Source organism: Spermophilus citellus (genome assembly GCF_964194105.1).
Source record: "Spermophilus citellus genome assembly, chromosome: 3".
NCBI lineage: Eukaryota > Metazoa > Chordata > Mammalia > Rodentia > Sciuridae > Spermophilus > Spermophilus citellus.
This window is the reverse complement of record NC_138184.1, coordinates 182,871,938-182,888,997: the sequence shown is the minus strand read 5'-3', so window position 1 is coordinate 182,888,997 and position 17,060 is coordinate 182,871,938. Positions and strand designations below refer to the sequence as shown.

General features: G+C 34.9%; 1 protein-coding gene across 5 annotated transcripts in view; it reads right to left on the bottom strand.

Moving 5' to 3' along the window:
- CADPS2 (calcium dependent secretion activator 2) overlaps window positions 1-17,060 on the bottom strand; it is a 548,538-nt gene that overhangs the window by 161,961 nt on the left and 369,517 nt on the right. For all 5 annotated transcript variants that reach the window (XM_081286753.1, XM_081286749.1, XM_081286750.1 and 2 more), the window contains exons 10-11: window positions 10,143-10,251; window positions 8,574-8,774 (exon numbers count right to left, since the gene is read on the bottom strand). In XM_081286753.1, coding sequence (XP_081142879.1) covers window positions 8,574-8,774; window positions 10,143-10,251 — 310 coding nt within the window. The remainder of the gene's footprint in view (window positions 1-8,573; window positions 8,775-10,142; window positions 10,252-17,060) is intronic.

Genomic DNA, 17,060 nt, shown 5'->3' with positions numbered 1-17,060 from the left:
ATTATGGTACAATTAAAATGTTCTCTGATAATGGCAAATTTTAGTTCAGTTTGTCTTCTGAAATGATGTAGAAAAATTATCAAAACAAGCCAACAAGAAATGAGCTTAACCAATGTACTGTAATACTGTCAGAAATCGTGATGATTAACCTATGGACTAACTACAGATGTGGGACATGGTAATTGAGGGTACTGGTAGAGTTTCTATGGTAACAGTGGATGCATATGCTCCAACAACTTCAGGTGGTATTGTCACCAGGTGTGCTATCAGGGTATGAAATAAAACCCAATTTGAGAAAGATTACTATTTGCTAGAGATTTAAGAAGTTCAGAGGCTTTGCTCAAGTGGAACCTGAAAATTTAAATTTTTCATTAGGATAATAGCTGTGGGAGTCAAGAGAAAAGAAAAAGTAGGTTGACCAAATCAATTTAAAGAGTTAACACTGACTTGAAAATAGCTAGTATAGAAAACAATGCATGAGGGAGGCTCATGCATTGGTGGGTACTGACCACAACCAGCTCTGTGTAATCAAGGATCCAAATCCCGGGGAGGGATTCTAAGCCAGAGTACAGTATGTGAAGTGGAAAGAGTTTAACTCAACTGTTTATCTTTGCAACAAATACTAAAGATCTTGCATTTTTTTGGCTGTTCCTGATGTTGTGGAATATTTTGGACACAGAAGGAAAGGGGAACATTGAAGGAGAAGGGGGACCTTTCTTCAGCATTCTGAGACAGAGGTGTCCAGAGCTGGGACTCTAGTACCAAAAGGACTAAGGGGGTGCTACTAGCCAAGAGTGGGTCTCCTTGCAAAAGCACAGCTATAACTAAGCAGAAAATTAGCCTTCTGAAATGTAATTTATTGTCCTATGTTTAAAATTGTGCTGGTTTTAGGAGTTTGTCTATAACTGCATTTACCACTGTTCATACCTAATTATGTGTTTCTTTTAGCTCGGAATCAGAGAGCTTGAAAGCTTATATAAATTTAAAAGTGGCACAGAAAAGCAGACCCCACTTCGGTTTCCATATCACTCATGAAGCTTTTAATAGGAAGAATTTAATGTTTTAAAATTTTATGTAGGTTAGTATGCTCCTGTTTTATGTGTACAGGTTTCTTGTACACATAAAGACCGAATAGTAATGGTTGGTAAGTACATTGTTATTCACACTTCTTATTGACTCAAATGCTGTGTTAGCTTCTTTTGGCTAAATTGGTTAAACTGATCTATAAATGGATATATCTTTATTTCTGCAGTAAATAATAAACATAAGTTATATTTTTACATGATAATTGTAATCAGTAAAGATCTGTAATTGCAAATAGGCAAAGTAAAGCAACATAGAACATTTGTTGGAAGTAATATGTTCAAGATATAGTAAGACTAATGCTTCCCTATGAAACATGAAATGTAATATATTAAATAGAACAGGAAAATAAGCTCATAAAATTAAATGTAAGTTTATAATCAAATTTAAGTATTTAAAAAGCATTTAGTCTGTTGTGGCTCAGTGGTAGAGAATTTGCCTAGCATAGCTGGATTCTCAGCACCACATATAAATAAATAAAATAAAGACCCAACAACAACTAAAAAAAAAAAATTTAAAAAACCCCACATTTAGTCCAGAAATCAAATAGATGGGAGCTATTCTGGTTCACTAATTTATTATTAGGAAGCCAAATACTATGTTATATTGTATTATGGAACATAAACACTGTAGTATATTACATACACAACTAAGAAATACATGGGGTATTTGGGATTGGAGTCAGGAAGGACAGTTTTAAAAATCCTCTCATCTGGCAAAAGCAGTGTGCTATGTTTGAAGTGGGAAAATGGTTCAGCAGCATAATCCCCCATCTTATCTCCTTAGAATTTCTACTCATCCTATGAGTCAAGAAAAAGGGAATAGAGTCACTGACCACAGAAATCTAGAAACATATATTGTCATCAGTATCCTAAAAAGATAATGGTGTCTTCTAATAAGTTAGATCTGATAAGTCTATTGTTTTGTTTTGATTAGACTTAAACATTCAATAGACTTAGTTTTAAAAACCAGCTTTTTAGGGCTGGGGTTGTAGTGCAGTGGTAGAGCGCTTGCCTAGTGCATGCAAGGCACTGGGTTCAATCCTCAGTACCACATAGAAATAAATGAGTAAAATAAAGGTATTGTGTCTATCTACAACTAAAACCAAATGTTTAAAAAAAAAACCCAGCTTTTTAAAAGTTATAAAATATAGACTTCAAAGAAAATTCAGGAAATAGAAGAAATAAGTAGCAACTGTGCCTCCAATTAAACTCAACTGTGAATATTGTAGGTATAAAGCTACCTATTCTTTTTTTTAATATAGGCTTTTTTTACGTAGTGAAAATAATTTCATACATATAATTTAGCATTTTTCTGCTTAACATATACTGACCATTTTTCCACATGTAATTACAACTCCTGCATAACCTACCTTTATGTCTGTAGTAGGTTGTTTCTATTTTTCTTTTGTTGTAAATAGACATTTTTATTATATAAGTGGTAAAGCTAACGGAGGCATTTTGGGTTTGGCTAGAAAGTAGAAGACTGATACTATAAACAAGATCATGATCATCTTCAAACATTACATTATTAAAGAAACTGTAATACATTTAAGGAAAAAAAAGAAAAATATGAAAATTCTTACCTTTACCAGCTATAGGTCAGCAAAGAAATAAGAGAGCACATTTAAATGGGTTAGAAGCATAAATACATATTTGTGTAATTAGTCATTTTAGTTTTATGTTACTTTCTCAGCTTCTGCTGATGAGTCTAAAAGTTGTGCTTCTGAGAGATGAGAAGGAAAGAAGAAAAAGAAGAACATGGATGTCAAGACAGGGAGGAAAATACTAAGGTAAGACTAATCGTGGGCAAGGAAGCTGCTTCTCTCTGAAAGGCAGTATTCTCATCTGATGTGGTATCTTTCTGCCTGCTTCTCTCTCTCTCTCTCTCTCTCTCTCTCTCTCTCTCTCTCTCTCTCTCTCCTTACTTTTATTAAGAATGATAAAACAGCAGGAGTCTGCTTTAACAGAAAGCTTTACTAGCAGCCTATAGATAGATAGAACTGTTGTTAATAGAACTGAAACTGACAATTTAGTTAGAACCAGCAAAATCCAGCTCCATGTAATCTGATCAACACTGTCTTGATAATAAATTCATATCAAATAGAAAAAAAATTGTTAGAAATAGGTTGCAAGTCTATTTGCACCAATTGATGACTTGGATCTTTTAATTAATTCTGTGTTGGCTAGCCATGGCCGTAAGGCTCTGTGCCGGTGGTTCATAGTCACTTTTCTTGCCAGTTTGTGCAAGGTGGATGACCCCTGTGAGCTCAGCACATTTCTTGGCATTCCTTTCCCTCAGTGTGTTAAGAAAAAATTTCTTGAACACAAGTGAATGAGGGTGAAACTTTTACAAAAGTAACTATCAAGTCACAGTAACTCAGTGGTTCTCAACTTGGAGTGGTTCTTATGAAACCTAGCCCCACCCCATGGAACATTTGCTAATGTCTAGAGATATTTTTACTTGTCAGACCTTTGGGGAGGGAGGATTCTACTGGAAAGTGGTGGGAAAAGGATGCTGCTAAATGTCCTACAATGTGCAAGATAGTGTTCATTCCACCCCCTCCCCCCAATTATCTGGCCCAAAGTGTTAACAATGTTGAGGTTGAAAAATAGCTTTAACTTGGAAAAACCCAATCTTTTTGTTTCTGTTCAAGGTAGTATATTTGAAAACATGCATATTCTCTGACCTGAAATGATTAAAAATTCAGGAATAAATAAATTATATATATATATATATATATATATATATATATATATATATATATATATTTTTTTTTTTTTTTTTTTTTTTTCCTCAAAACAGTACACATTGGGCACAGCAGGCAACTCAGCGGGGAGATTCCTGAGAGATGTCCAACAAATAAGGTGAGTCTTACAGTCAGGCCAGGTTGTAAGAACTTTTAGGGAGAGAACTTGGAACTTGTAGGCTGTGGCACAGGGCACAAAACCCCAGAAAGCTCAGTGGCATCCTAGAGTTGAAAGATGAAGCTGACAATGCAAGAAAGACACTGCAGAGGAGGGAGCTGCCCAGTGGGAGGCCTCTGAAGGCCTGCAAGGATGCCTCCCAAGCATTCAGCTGAGTACTCATCAGCTCTATGTAGAAGCTGTTTGAGGCCAAGGAATGAATTCTTCTGAAGGATTAGAGAAGACAGTTCCTAAACCACACAAAGAGCCTGGAATACTGTCTGTTCCCAGTAGTCAAATTAAAAAGTCTCACTATTCATAGGGTGTCTATTAGAATATTAAGAAGGATCTTGGTCCAGAAGTGGGCAAAAGTAATTCTAGACTGGAAACAGCTTGATTCTCCCTAACAAAACAGCCTGAAAGGATGGAACTGTTTCCCTGTGTGTCTCAGAGCAAAGTTTCAGGACATTTGCATGAAGAAAATGACACCAAAGCACATCATCTACATCATAATCAAATTGCAAATAGGAAACCTTTAAAGCAGCTTGAGGAAAGAAGATATATGTACAGAGGAGCAAACCAGACAGTACATTTTCTTAGGTAAAGAAAATGCCAGCTAGAAGAAAGTTGAGCAAATCTTTTAAGTAATATAAATGACTTTTGACATGAAGGTAAAAATAAAGACTTTTTTCATGTATAAACAGGTTGAAAGAGTTAATTGCAAAATGAACTGCACTGTAAGGAAAATCAAAGGAAGTCCTTCACAAAGTAAAATATCTATACAAGAGGGAAATGTAAAGGACATAAAGTAGCCAAAATATCTTTGGAAAAAAAGAAAAAAGAAAAAAAGAACATGGTGTAGAAAGCTTACATTATCTGACTGCAAGATTTACAAAATTAAAATAATCAAGAGAGTGCAATAATAGTACCAAGATAGACAAAATGACCAAAGAACAGGAAAGGAAAATCCTAAAATAAATTCTTATGTAGTCAGTTGAATTTTGACAAATGTGTAAGAGCAATTAAAAAAAGTGGTAGGTAGACTTTTCAACTCATTATGCTAGAACAACTGGGTATCTAAATAATATTTACGAACACTGACACACACCTTTCACCACACATAAAAATTAACTCAAATAGGTGTAAAACATAAAATTAAAAGAACTTTAACAGAAAGAACAATAAAATATCTTTGTGATATTAGATTAGGAAAAGATTCTTGGTTATAACACCCAAGGCACATTTATTTAAAGAAATGACAAAATGGGACTTTATCAAAATTAAGAAGTTCTTCTGTTTGAAAAATACTATTTAAAAAAATACAAAAAGACAAATCATGGAAGAGGAGAAAATGTTTTCCAATATCTGATAATATCTTGTAACCAGAAATAAAACTTCTCAAAATTCTAAGAAAATAACCCAACTACAGAATAGGTTAAATATTTGAAAAGACATCTAACCAAAGAGACAAATGAACAGTAAGTAAGCACATGAAAACAGCATTCCTCCAAATGGATAAGACTCAACTGTAATAAAAAGTAAGATGCAACAGCAGTAGATGTCTGAGGTCTTTAGAAATTAGCTTAACCAAAAATAAAAAAGAGCTCTAGGGAGAAAATATTACAATACAAGGATTTAGAAAGTTTCAATAGATGAAGAGAGATTTCATACTTGTAGTTAGACAAAATAAATATTACTTTGGTAAGAATCTGGAGGGAGTCTAAGTTTCTATCTCAGGGAGTGAGTAGGCAAAAAATTAAAAAGATGTACACAACAGTGTGCTTGAACAATGAACACACCAATGAAGCCAGAATTAGACAGGCAGTCAGTATAGAAAGGTAAATTGAGTCAGGTAGGATCAAGGAGGCCAATTTAAGTCAGGGGAAGTTGGAGACTGCCCCTGAGGGATTGAAATGCCTTCAGAGTCCTTCCTCCACTCTTACCAAGATAACCTGCCCCTGCTCCAACCTGTTGCTAAGGTAACCTGTCCCAGGGATTGTCCCTCACTACAGGGAGTTATAAAAGTTTTTAATTATGCCCTCGTCCTGTCCAGATCACTTCACCTTGGCCCCTCCAGCCCATCTGCTTCTCACTTTTGGGCCATCCCTTCTAAGCATCTCCTGGGTCTACCCATGTATGCAGGAAGGAGAGAGATAAGGGAAAGAGAGCAAGAGAACAAAGGAAGCCTAAGACATTAAAAAAAAAAAAAAAGGCAGAACACTCACACTTCTTGGGATACTAGGATACCAACTATGGCTCCCTTCTCCTTCCTGGGAGAAGTCTGTTACCCCTTTTTAAAATAAATCCTGCTTTATATGCTTGCTTCGGTGTGTTTCTAGAAATTTTGCTTTTGCTTCAGTGAAATATATTATATTTCTACATACGAGGTAACCAGCAGTATCACCATTATTACAGAGTATGAAGTAATGAGATTGACATTATATGCATTAATGGAAACATGGGTGAAATTTTTAAATGTAAAGCTGAATGGGAAAAGTAAAACAGAGTAAGAGAAATAATGCAATCCCGTTTATGTGACACTGAATATCCACATTAAAATACAACTTCTCAAGAAGACAAAGAAGGTTCACACAAAGTGCTAAAGACCTGCAGCTCATGGGGAAAAGGACAGAGACTGCACCAACACGTGGAAAACAATGAAGTTCTAAATACTCAGTTTTGTAGCTCAAGAAACAAAACCAGGAGGAATGAAGGTAGAGATCAGTCAGAGGGAGAAAAATGGTTTGGGGAAGAGATCTGACTAGAGTTTATGCTGTGATAGGTGTGAACAATTAAAAGAAAGAAAAGACATAGAGGGGAAAAAAAAGTTCAGGCTGAGTCCCCAAGGAGTCTCAAACCTTGATGCCCCATGCAGGCACAGCTCCAGAGACACGTTCAACCTGCCACTTTCAGTAGGGATAAGCAAATGCCTGAGTGAGTCTCCCAAGGTGTTTTTCATGCTAGAGTATTGCTAAAGAATACTCAACAAGTTACTCTGCATAACTGTGGCAAGAGCCCGATACCATGAAGTGAGTGAGTCAGAGGGGTCTGAAGTTGTGAATGGAGGACACAGACTATGTCTTCATTACCAAATGTCATGGCAGGCCCATGGTTATGAGCAACACACAGCTACACACAATGAAATCTTGTCCTTTTGGCCCTTGTGGACTGAGAACAGTCTTGAACTAGATTCCACATTCATTGATATCACAGTGTTTTAAAATTCCTCTGGAACTCAATATGCTCTGCATGAAATGAAAGGAGAAGAGGGAAGGCAGAGATTTGCACTGATGGAATTTAAATCTGTGACTGAGTTACTCTGCATTGATGAGCATAAGTGCTTCGGCAACACGAGCACAAAAATTCATGGTATCTTCACTTGTGTAGAAATATAATACCTCTGCACGTCTTAGTTCTAATGGAAATTCTGTTTCCCAAACTCTATATGTAGAATTGGGGGAGTTGGGAAGTTGAGAGAAAGGCAGAAGTGAAAATCTATACTATAATATGTTCCTTTTATGTTACTTTTAAAGATGACAATGCTGCAATTTTAAAGTTGGGATGAGAAAATTTTAAACCAATTTTAAAATCTCACCATTTAATGTTCCTAAATAGCCTTTACTATGATTTAAAACATGTGCCTCAAATTAAGATAAATTATTAATACAATATAAGATTTATTTTAAAAAATAAGGGGAAAGAACTCATATTACTCTTTTAATTATTTGGTCTAAAATGCCTTTAACATGTTGAGATGTGATACTGAAAGATGTATAAGAAGAAAACAGAGTTGTCATTTGATGCATGAAAAGTAAAAGAAGAAAGTAAAGTAATGCACATCAGGATATTACTACCCTGGAAAGGAGGCTTGATGATAAAAAGCTACAACTTGAGCTTAAACATAAACTGATTTATTATAGAAGAAACTTGACAAGTTTTGTAAAGGAGTAAAAAATTAAAACACTTGGTTAAGTGATTATCACAATGCCATGTTCGAAACTGCTTAAACCACCATTATGCAACTTGGTATTAATCACTAGTAAATTAAAATGAAAACCACAGGTCCTAGTGATTGAAATTAGCATAAAAAATGACATGATAATGAGGCATTTGGAAAAGGAAACTTGGGTTTTATGACTTTATCATTTTACAATAGAAAAAAACTTATTTTTGTGAGTTACTAAGAATAATTCTAGAAAGTGATTATTCATCATTCAATGGAATCATTGAATGGAATCATCATCAATGGAATCTGATCAATGCAAATTTCATTTTGCAACACATTTCCCTTTATTATGGGACCCCTAAGTTAAAATACTTAATATGCTCTTGAGATTCCCAGAAACATCCCCAATGCTTGGTAAATCCATGGTTGAAAAACACATGCATCATTTACTCTAGAATGACATGAAATTTTTATGTGAAAAATTAGACATCTGATTCCATGACCACTAATATGAACTATTTTTATTTAATTAGGAATCAGTTAATGGTGTAAACTATAATACTGAACAAATTTGCCTTAATTTTATATCTTATTAAGGTTATTAATTGATAATCAAATTATTTTTTAACAAAACTTACAAAGCTGAGCATCTGCATGGAGAGTTCCTCCTTTAGGATTCAGCTTCTGGGTCTGGATTGCAGGAACAGGTTTATATGATTGACCTGTGGCCCTATACATGGCTTGAACCCATAATATTCTGTCTTGTTCATCATCGCTGGCAAATATTACAGTATCTCCTTCTTTAACAGCATTGAAAAACATCCGACCACCCTGTAGGCCTGTGGAGGAAGAATAATATCATTAAAAATTTATTTCACTGGCAGATTTTAATGTACTGCACTGACTGGCCTCATGGATATGACTGAATTTGATATTAGCATCTCCATGCTTTAAATGATTTTTAATTGAGGATCAAATTCACAATCAAAGACTTAAAGGAAATATCAAAAAAGATTTTAGTTTCCATATCATCTCAGTAGTTAAAAATAGCTCTATCAAACAAATAGTCTATGACAGTGTCGCATTCTGGAAGACATGCAAACATAACCTGCAGAGATGAAAATGTAATGTGATATGCCAGAGAAGGCAGTTCTTCATGTTGGCATATTCACCTGTATATATGCACGAAATTTATGAGTTTAGTAGAAAAAAAATGTCAAAATTTTTACTTTATGTTGTATGGTATTTTATGCTTTTTTTCCCCAAAAAACTCATGGAGAGGAAGACATTGGAGAGGATGACATTTCCAAATGAACAACTTAGTGAATATGGCCACAGATTTCTGCTTCTTAATTTCTAATGAATTAATTTCTTCTCTCTATATTAATATTGATATATCAAGCATGCTATATTAATTTTTATAACAGCCTATTCATGCACTATTTTTAAATATCAGGTATTCAGTACTAGGCCCAATAAAGTTTAAAGGTTGGAATTAATAATGCCTTGGATTTTGGACTTTTTTGGGTTTTGGAATATTTGCATACACATAATGGGTTATCTTAGCAATACATGTCCCTGAGGGATGAGGTACAAGTCTAAACACAAATATCATTCAGGTTTCATACACACTTGATGCACACAACCTTAAGGTAATTTTATATATTGACAATGCCCCTGCATTTTGACTATGATCTGCCACATAAAGTCAGGTATGGAATTTTCCACTTGTGATATTATGTTAGCAACTCAAAAATGTTTCAGATTTTGGAGCATTTTAGATTTCAAACTTTTACAATTAAGAGATGTTCAACTACATTAATGTGGAAGGAGGAATATAAGTACAAGAACCTGCTTTGGGGTAGGGAATTAGCAGACTATAATATACATTTGCCATTTTGTTACCTACTTGTATTGTAAGTTTTACTTTCCAGAAGTTTCCATACACATTGCTGATACTTTTCATGTGATTCTTCCATCACAGAAATTTTTACATATTTCATCCTTGTACTAATACAACAGAGATGATGAATTACATTGACTAGCCAAAAAGACATCATTTACATTTCAAAATCTGGTCCAGTTACATAAATGAAATATGCAGCCTGTTCATCAAGTGGAGTTTGAAATGCAGAACAGACATAGGATAGTTGCAAAGATTCCGTGCATTCGGGCATGGCAGGGAAAGCGGTCCTACCTAGACTTACCTGGGTGAGGATCTGTGTAATCCACAGTGTATCCTTCAAGCTGCATCAGTTCTTGTGGTTCAGACTTCTTTTCTCTGTAACTGCACATTGCAAAGGTATACTGGCTAACCTGCTCGAGGAAAATGGAGTGTAGATTGGTCACAGGAAACGTACCAAACTTAAATCTTGGATTTTTCTTTACCAAAAGCCTCTTTTCCACATAAAATCATAACATGCTTAGAATTATCATATTTTACATTTTTTAAAACCCAGCTCAGAGATTAACATGTTTCATTTGTCAGCTTGCTGTTAGGTCTTCTGTTTGCTGTGATCAAGCATGTCCGGGGTCAATGATCCTCTGGCCAAGCTTGCTATTAACAGAAGCACCATAGAGAAATATTAATGTTAAACCTCAGTCTGGAATTGCTAGGCTACATAAAGGTAAAAAAAGATTTCCTTACTTCAGGGTTTCTTATGGCTTTTAATATGCTAAAATAAATTGTGAAGATCTAAGAGTGAGATATATTAGGAGTATTCCCAAAATTATATAATCATAGAATTACATTTTCAAGCATATCTATTGCAAGTTTTACTGAAGTGAAAAAAACAAAACAAAGAAAAAAAAAGCAAGACAAAAAGATCTCAATAAAAGTTGGAAATATGTGTCCCATGTAACCAGACCCTCAGGAAGGGCAAGGGAGCGTGTTTTAGGCAGCCAGTCTCAACACTGTGAAGACCTGCTCTGCCTCTCTATTCCTCTCTTCTGGAGCTGGCTTCATTTCACCTCTGTGTCCCATTTCATGTCATAAGGATGTATCTGACCAAATTCTGTGGCCAAAGGCAGAAACTACCATCAGTTAGGTTTGGGTCAAGAGCTCACATATGTGGGCAAAGAATGTTGAGTGCTATAAAGTCAGGCTCTTGGAAGTTTTCTCAAAACAGGAGGAGGAGGTGCTCTTCTCAGAAGGATACCAAGATGTTCTATGGAGTGAGAAGTACGTCAAGAGCAAAGTAACAACACACACAGGACTGCATGGAAAACGGTGGTTAGTGTGTGATATTCCCTTTTTCCATATTTAAAAATAAAATGAAATTAAGAAAACATTAGAACATCTTTTCAATCCATGATGACATATTTGAGAGGATCTCAAAAGAAGCTTATTATGAAAAAAAAAATAACATGGACTACATTAAGAAATTCTACATTAAGAAGGATACTATAGGAAAATAGAAAACACAAAGCCACAGACTGAGAAGATGCACACAAACTATAGATTCAAGAAAAAATTGCTATTGGAGATATAAGGAAGTGTAAACCCACAAAGAAAATACAGAACACAGGATACAACCCTCAGCCAAAGATTACTGCTTTCTCTTATTTTCACTTCTGTTTTTCACATTCACTCTCTTTACCCTGGGTTAGTATGAGAGGTTGAAGTGGTGACATGGTATAATGTGGAGATTAAGTTTCTTTTTTTGTGTGTGTGTGGAGCTGGTGATTGAACCCAGGACCTTGTGCATGCTAGGCAAGCACTCTAACAACTGAGCTACATCTCCAGCCTCCCTCAGCATGGTTACTTTTTTATTTTGTTTTCTGTATTGGGCATTGAACTCAGGGGCACTTCACCACTGTACCTTACATCCTCAGCCTTTTTTTTTTTTTTTTTTTTTTTTTTTTTTTTTTTTTTTTGAGACAGTTCTCGTTGCCAAGGCTGGCCTGGAACTTTCAATTCTCCTACCTCATCCTCCTGGGTGTTGGGATTATAGGAATGAGCTACTGTGCACAGCAACTGTGATAATTTTAAAAGGATGACATATAATTTCTTGTTCCAAGAAGGGAAGAGCTGACCCTACTCTTTTACAAAGTAAAAGATGTAGATTTTTGTGAAAATTTCTATGTGAAATTTGGATTTAAAACTTTAAGTTAACTTGACTATATTAGAGATATTGATGGGTTTGGCCAAAAATGAAAATGGTTGCTAATACATGGGATGACCACACAGAGAAATGCACATTCTCATAAGTGTTGTGGGAATGGAAATTGGTGTAGACTTTCAGGAAACACATCTGGAAATAGGAAATGCTTCATATATGAGTGTGGCTGGGTGACAGAACCCAGGAATTTAATCAAACAGCAACCTAGGTGCTGCTGTGAAAGTGTTTTGTACAGCTGACTTTAAGTAAAGGAGATTTAGATAAAGGACATTCTTGATATGTGGGTAAATCTCACACAATCAGTTAAAAGCCTTAAAACAAAAACAGGTTTCCTGAAAACAGAAATTTTGCCTCAAGACTTCAGCATCAATTTCTGCCTCAGTTTCCAGCCTGCTGCCCTCTCTGGAGAACTCTGATACAGTAAGCAAAGCCTCACACTTACTAGGCATTCCTGTAATTCAGAAAATCTTCTTTGAATGTATCTAAAGGAAACAAATGAACAAATATATCCAAAGTAGTAAAAGATATATGTGCTGTGTATTCACTGCAGTGTCACAGGTAAGGAAAAAACTGGAAAACCAACAGACAGCCTGGTTAAAATACAATATGGTATGACTGCACAGTATAATACAATGAGCCGTTAAAAGACATGTGACAGGGCTGTGGGTATAGCTCCGTTGGTAGAGTGCTTGCCTTGCATGCACAAGGATCTGGGTTCAATCCCTAGCACCACAAATACATAAATAAATAAATGGATAAATAAATAAATAAAACATGTGACAGATATAGATGTTTCCTAACAGAACTATTACTAAGGTACATTATAACACATAAAGATCATGTTAAAAACAAAAATGTAGAGTGTGCTTTTATGGGTAAACATACACACAGAATTATGCATATTAAAATATTTACATCGATTATTATTGGGTGGTGTAATTTTTTAAAAAATTGTTAATCCCATTTAAAAAATTTTAGATTTTTTTTTAAAAAAATCCCAGTGTTCTTTGAATTTTTTTCAAAAATTCTGTATGGCTTTTGTGCGTGTGTGTGTGTGTGTGTGTGTGTGTGTGTGTGTGTGAAAAATAGAACAAAGTTACCACCATTGTGCAAATAAAAGCAACATTAAATTCTATTGGAAAAGAAGGAGGCCAATGCCTGTGCACATGTGGTTCTTGCTACACTTGAGTTTTCCTCTTCTTCCTCTTCATTCATCTTACATACTGTCAATGGACATACTCTTTTTGCAGTTTAGATCTGAATGTGCCCCCAGAGCTCCTGTGTGGAAGGCTTGGCCCCCAATGTGGCAATGTTCAGAGGTAGGGCCTTTGGGAGACGACTGGATCATGAGGGCTCTGACCTCATCAGTAGATCAATCCATTTATGGATTCATGGCCTACTGAGCTACTAGGAGGAGGTGGGAACTCTAGGAGATGGGGCCTTCATGGAGGAACTAGGTCCTCAGGGGAGGGACCTCAGGGTGTATTTTGACTCTAGCCCCTTCCTCTCTCTCTGGCTGTCATGAGGTGAGCAGCTCTGGTTCACCAAGTGCTCCTCGCCACAATATTTTCCTTCATCAGAGGACCAGAAGCAATAGTTAAGTGACCATGGACTAAATTCTTTGAAACCATGAGCTAGAATTAATCCTGTCTTCTTTCAAGTTATTTTTCTCAGGTATTTTGTCACAGTGACAAAAAGCTGACTAACACAACTGCTGCTTACCTTTAAGGTGGTAAGTAGGTAAGAATAGTAGTAAACTTCTACTATTGATTCTAAAATGAAGCCCATTCTCTTATTTAAAAACACTAAGTTAAACCTGAGTCGCACTATTCTTTCATATCTATTTAACAGAGTATTATTTTACAAATATTATGAAGTGTTTCAAATACAAAGAATAGTACTCACCACCCAGTTTTGTTGAATGATACATATACACATGTAAGATACATATATCATATATATGCATCATATAATATACATATTCAAGATTATAGATATGCTTTTATAAAAGGACACATAAAAATTTGATACCTACATGCCCACCCAAATATACTTCCTTCCCCCTTTCCACAGAAGTAACAATCATACTGTCTTTATTATTTCTATAAATGTTTTAAAACTTTTATTATATATAGATGAATTGTTACATAAAATGCTTTTCACATCTTTTAAAGCTTTATATGAACAGATTGTACATATTTTTTCTGCAACTTATTCCTGCAAAGCTCAACATGTTTGTGACATTCAACCTCCTTGAAATATATCCATATGTCTCCAATATCCCAGTTCTAAAATTGCCATGCTTTATCCTATATCTTGTTGATGGCCTCCTTGTGCTGGTCTTATTTCTGGCATGCATGAATCTGCCACAGGACTGCAATGACAAGTTTCCCCCACTAGCTACAGCATATCCTCATCTCTACTGGATATTGCTTTCAAACTAAGACATACATTTGTGGTGTCTGAGATCTTCGGGTGTATCACAATTACCAATATGGCATTTAGAATTCTTTTATTTCATGCCCCTATTTGATAGGTAGGAATGGTATACTGCTGTTATTTGAATTTACAATTTCCATAACTAATAAGGCTGAGAATTTCCTTTTATGATTTGAAATTTTCTTTTCTGTGACTTTCCTGATCATTTTGCTCATTTAAAAATATAATATATAGTCTTGTCTACCATTTTTCATAATCAATTTTGCTAGAGTTTTATTCATTTTTTTAGTGCTTTCAAAGAACATCTTTGCTCTTTATTAACCCTTTATTAATCTTCATTTTGAAGAGTTACCTCTTACTTGATAGGTTTTTAAAAATTCACCTAGTTGCAAGTTTTTAGTATTTCTTCATTTTAAATATATCCATGTAAGTTCATTTTAAGTTCATATTAACATTATTTCACAAGTCATGTGTAGCATTTTATTAGTTCAGTTCTAAATATTTCTCATGTTCATCATTTATTATATGTAAGCTATTTAAAAGTATGATTTTAGGTTTAAATTTGTGTTTATGTATTTGTCATGCGGTTTGAATTCTCTTGGGATCACAGTGATGCTGAGTCTTGTATTTTTTGTGACCTGTTCCACTGCCTAGTACCTAGACTTAGAAATTTTTAAATTAATGTTCTATGTTTCTTAGAAAGATCTGGAACAGAATAATGTTGCCTACCACTTTCATTTAATATACTACTAAAAGTCTTGGCCTGAGCAATTCAATAACAGAAAGAAAAGGGGTTTAGTCAGCTTTTTTGTCCCTGTGACCAAAATACGTGACAAGAACAACATAGAGGAGGAAAAGTTTGTGTTTGGCACATGGTTTCCGAGGTCTCAGTCCATAGATGGCTGATTACATTGCTCTGGGCTGGAGGTGAGGCAGAATATCAAGACGGAAGGATGTGGAAGAGAAAAGCAGCTTAGTACATGGCAATCAGGAAGCCAAGAGTTCCATTTATCAGGGACAAAACATAGCCCCAGAGGCAGGCCTCCTGTGACCTACCTCCTCTAGCCACACCCTCCCTGTCTGCAGTTACCACCCAGTTAATCCCTGTGAGTGGATTAATCCACCAATTAGGTTATAGCTCTCAATTCTAATCATTTCACTTCTGAATAGTCTTCATTGTCTCACACATGAAATTTTGGGGGGATAACTAATATCTAAATCATAATACAAATGGGAAATGAAGGAGTTAAATTATTCCTGCTTATCGATGACATATTATATGCAGAAAACCCCAAGCAGCCTACCAAAACACAGTTAAAACTAATAATTTATTAACCTATCGGATATATAATCAACATACAAAAAATCAGTACAATTTCTATATGCTACTAATGACCTTGCTGAAAATAAAATTAAGAAAATAATCTTGCTTACAATAGTTACACTGCTTTTCCAACTGCATTACCTTGCTGTTGTTTCCTTGTTTTTGACTCAGTCTTTCATATCTACACATATGTGTGTGTATGTGTGTGTGTGTATAAATAAACTGGCTTCTCCAGTTGAGTTTTGGGGCTGTCAAAGGATTAGTGGTTTTATTCTTGAGTGAGAAAGTACTAAGAAGCAATAATGGGCAAGAAAATGAGTAAAAACAAGGCCAATATAAATAAATATTGATGATAAATAAGATACATTTTAACAACTCAACTTGTATTCTTAAATGCACATGTTTGCACTTTCCATAAGTGACATTTCATTTTCAATGTAAAAACAGTACAAATATACAGGAAACAATATACAAGGGGCCAAATTTGTTCCCTTATTGAAGCAGTTGCTCTTGGGCTCCACTATGTGAGGTATGATTGTGACAGCCAAACGTAGGAATAACCCTTTCAAGATGCAGACACCTATGATATGACTGCTATCAGAAAAAGGAACCAAAATACTATGGAAATTTAGGAAAGACAAAATTAAAGAACCAACAATTACACGGAAAACTTTAATTAGATAGTGAATATTCCTATTACAAAGGCATTTTTGAAAACATGCAAGTAAGTGGACAGCTCTTTCTTTATTTCTCGTTACTATTTAGAGGAAAAGGGAAAATGAAATTCAAAAGAACTGAAAATTGATCAGAAAAAAATGGCAAGTAGTTTTGGAAAACAAATGGAACATAATAAAATGTGTAATTTCTTTATGAATCTAATTTACATATATAAGATATATATTATATAATAGGATATTTGGGACTGGTTTATGAAATTTCAGATTGACTTTCTGATAATATTGTCTCAACATTCTACATGGTCTTCATTTAATCATCAAAAATTTACCAGTTGAGGGCTGGGGTTGTGAATCAGTGGTAGAGCACTTGCTTAGAATGTGTGAGGCCCTGGGTTCAATCTTTAACACCACATTAAAAAAAAAAGAAATAAAATAAAGTTATAAAAATGCATCTTTAAAAATTATCGATTGAATAAAGGATTATTGTTAAATTTGATAGAGTTACAGGTTTCAGTTATGAGGTGAGGATTTAAAGGATATACATTTGGAAATTAGAAACTATAA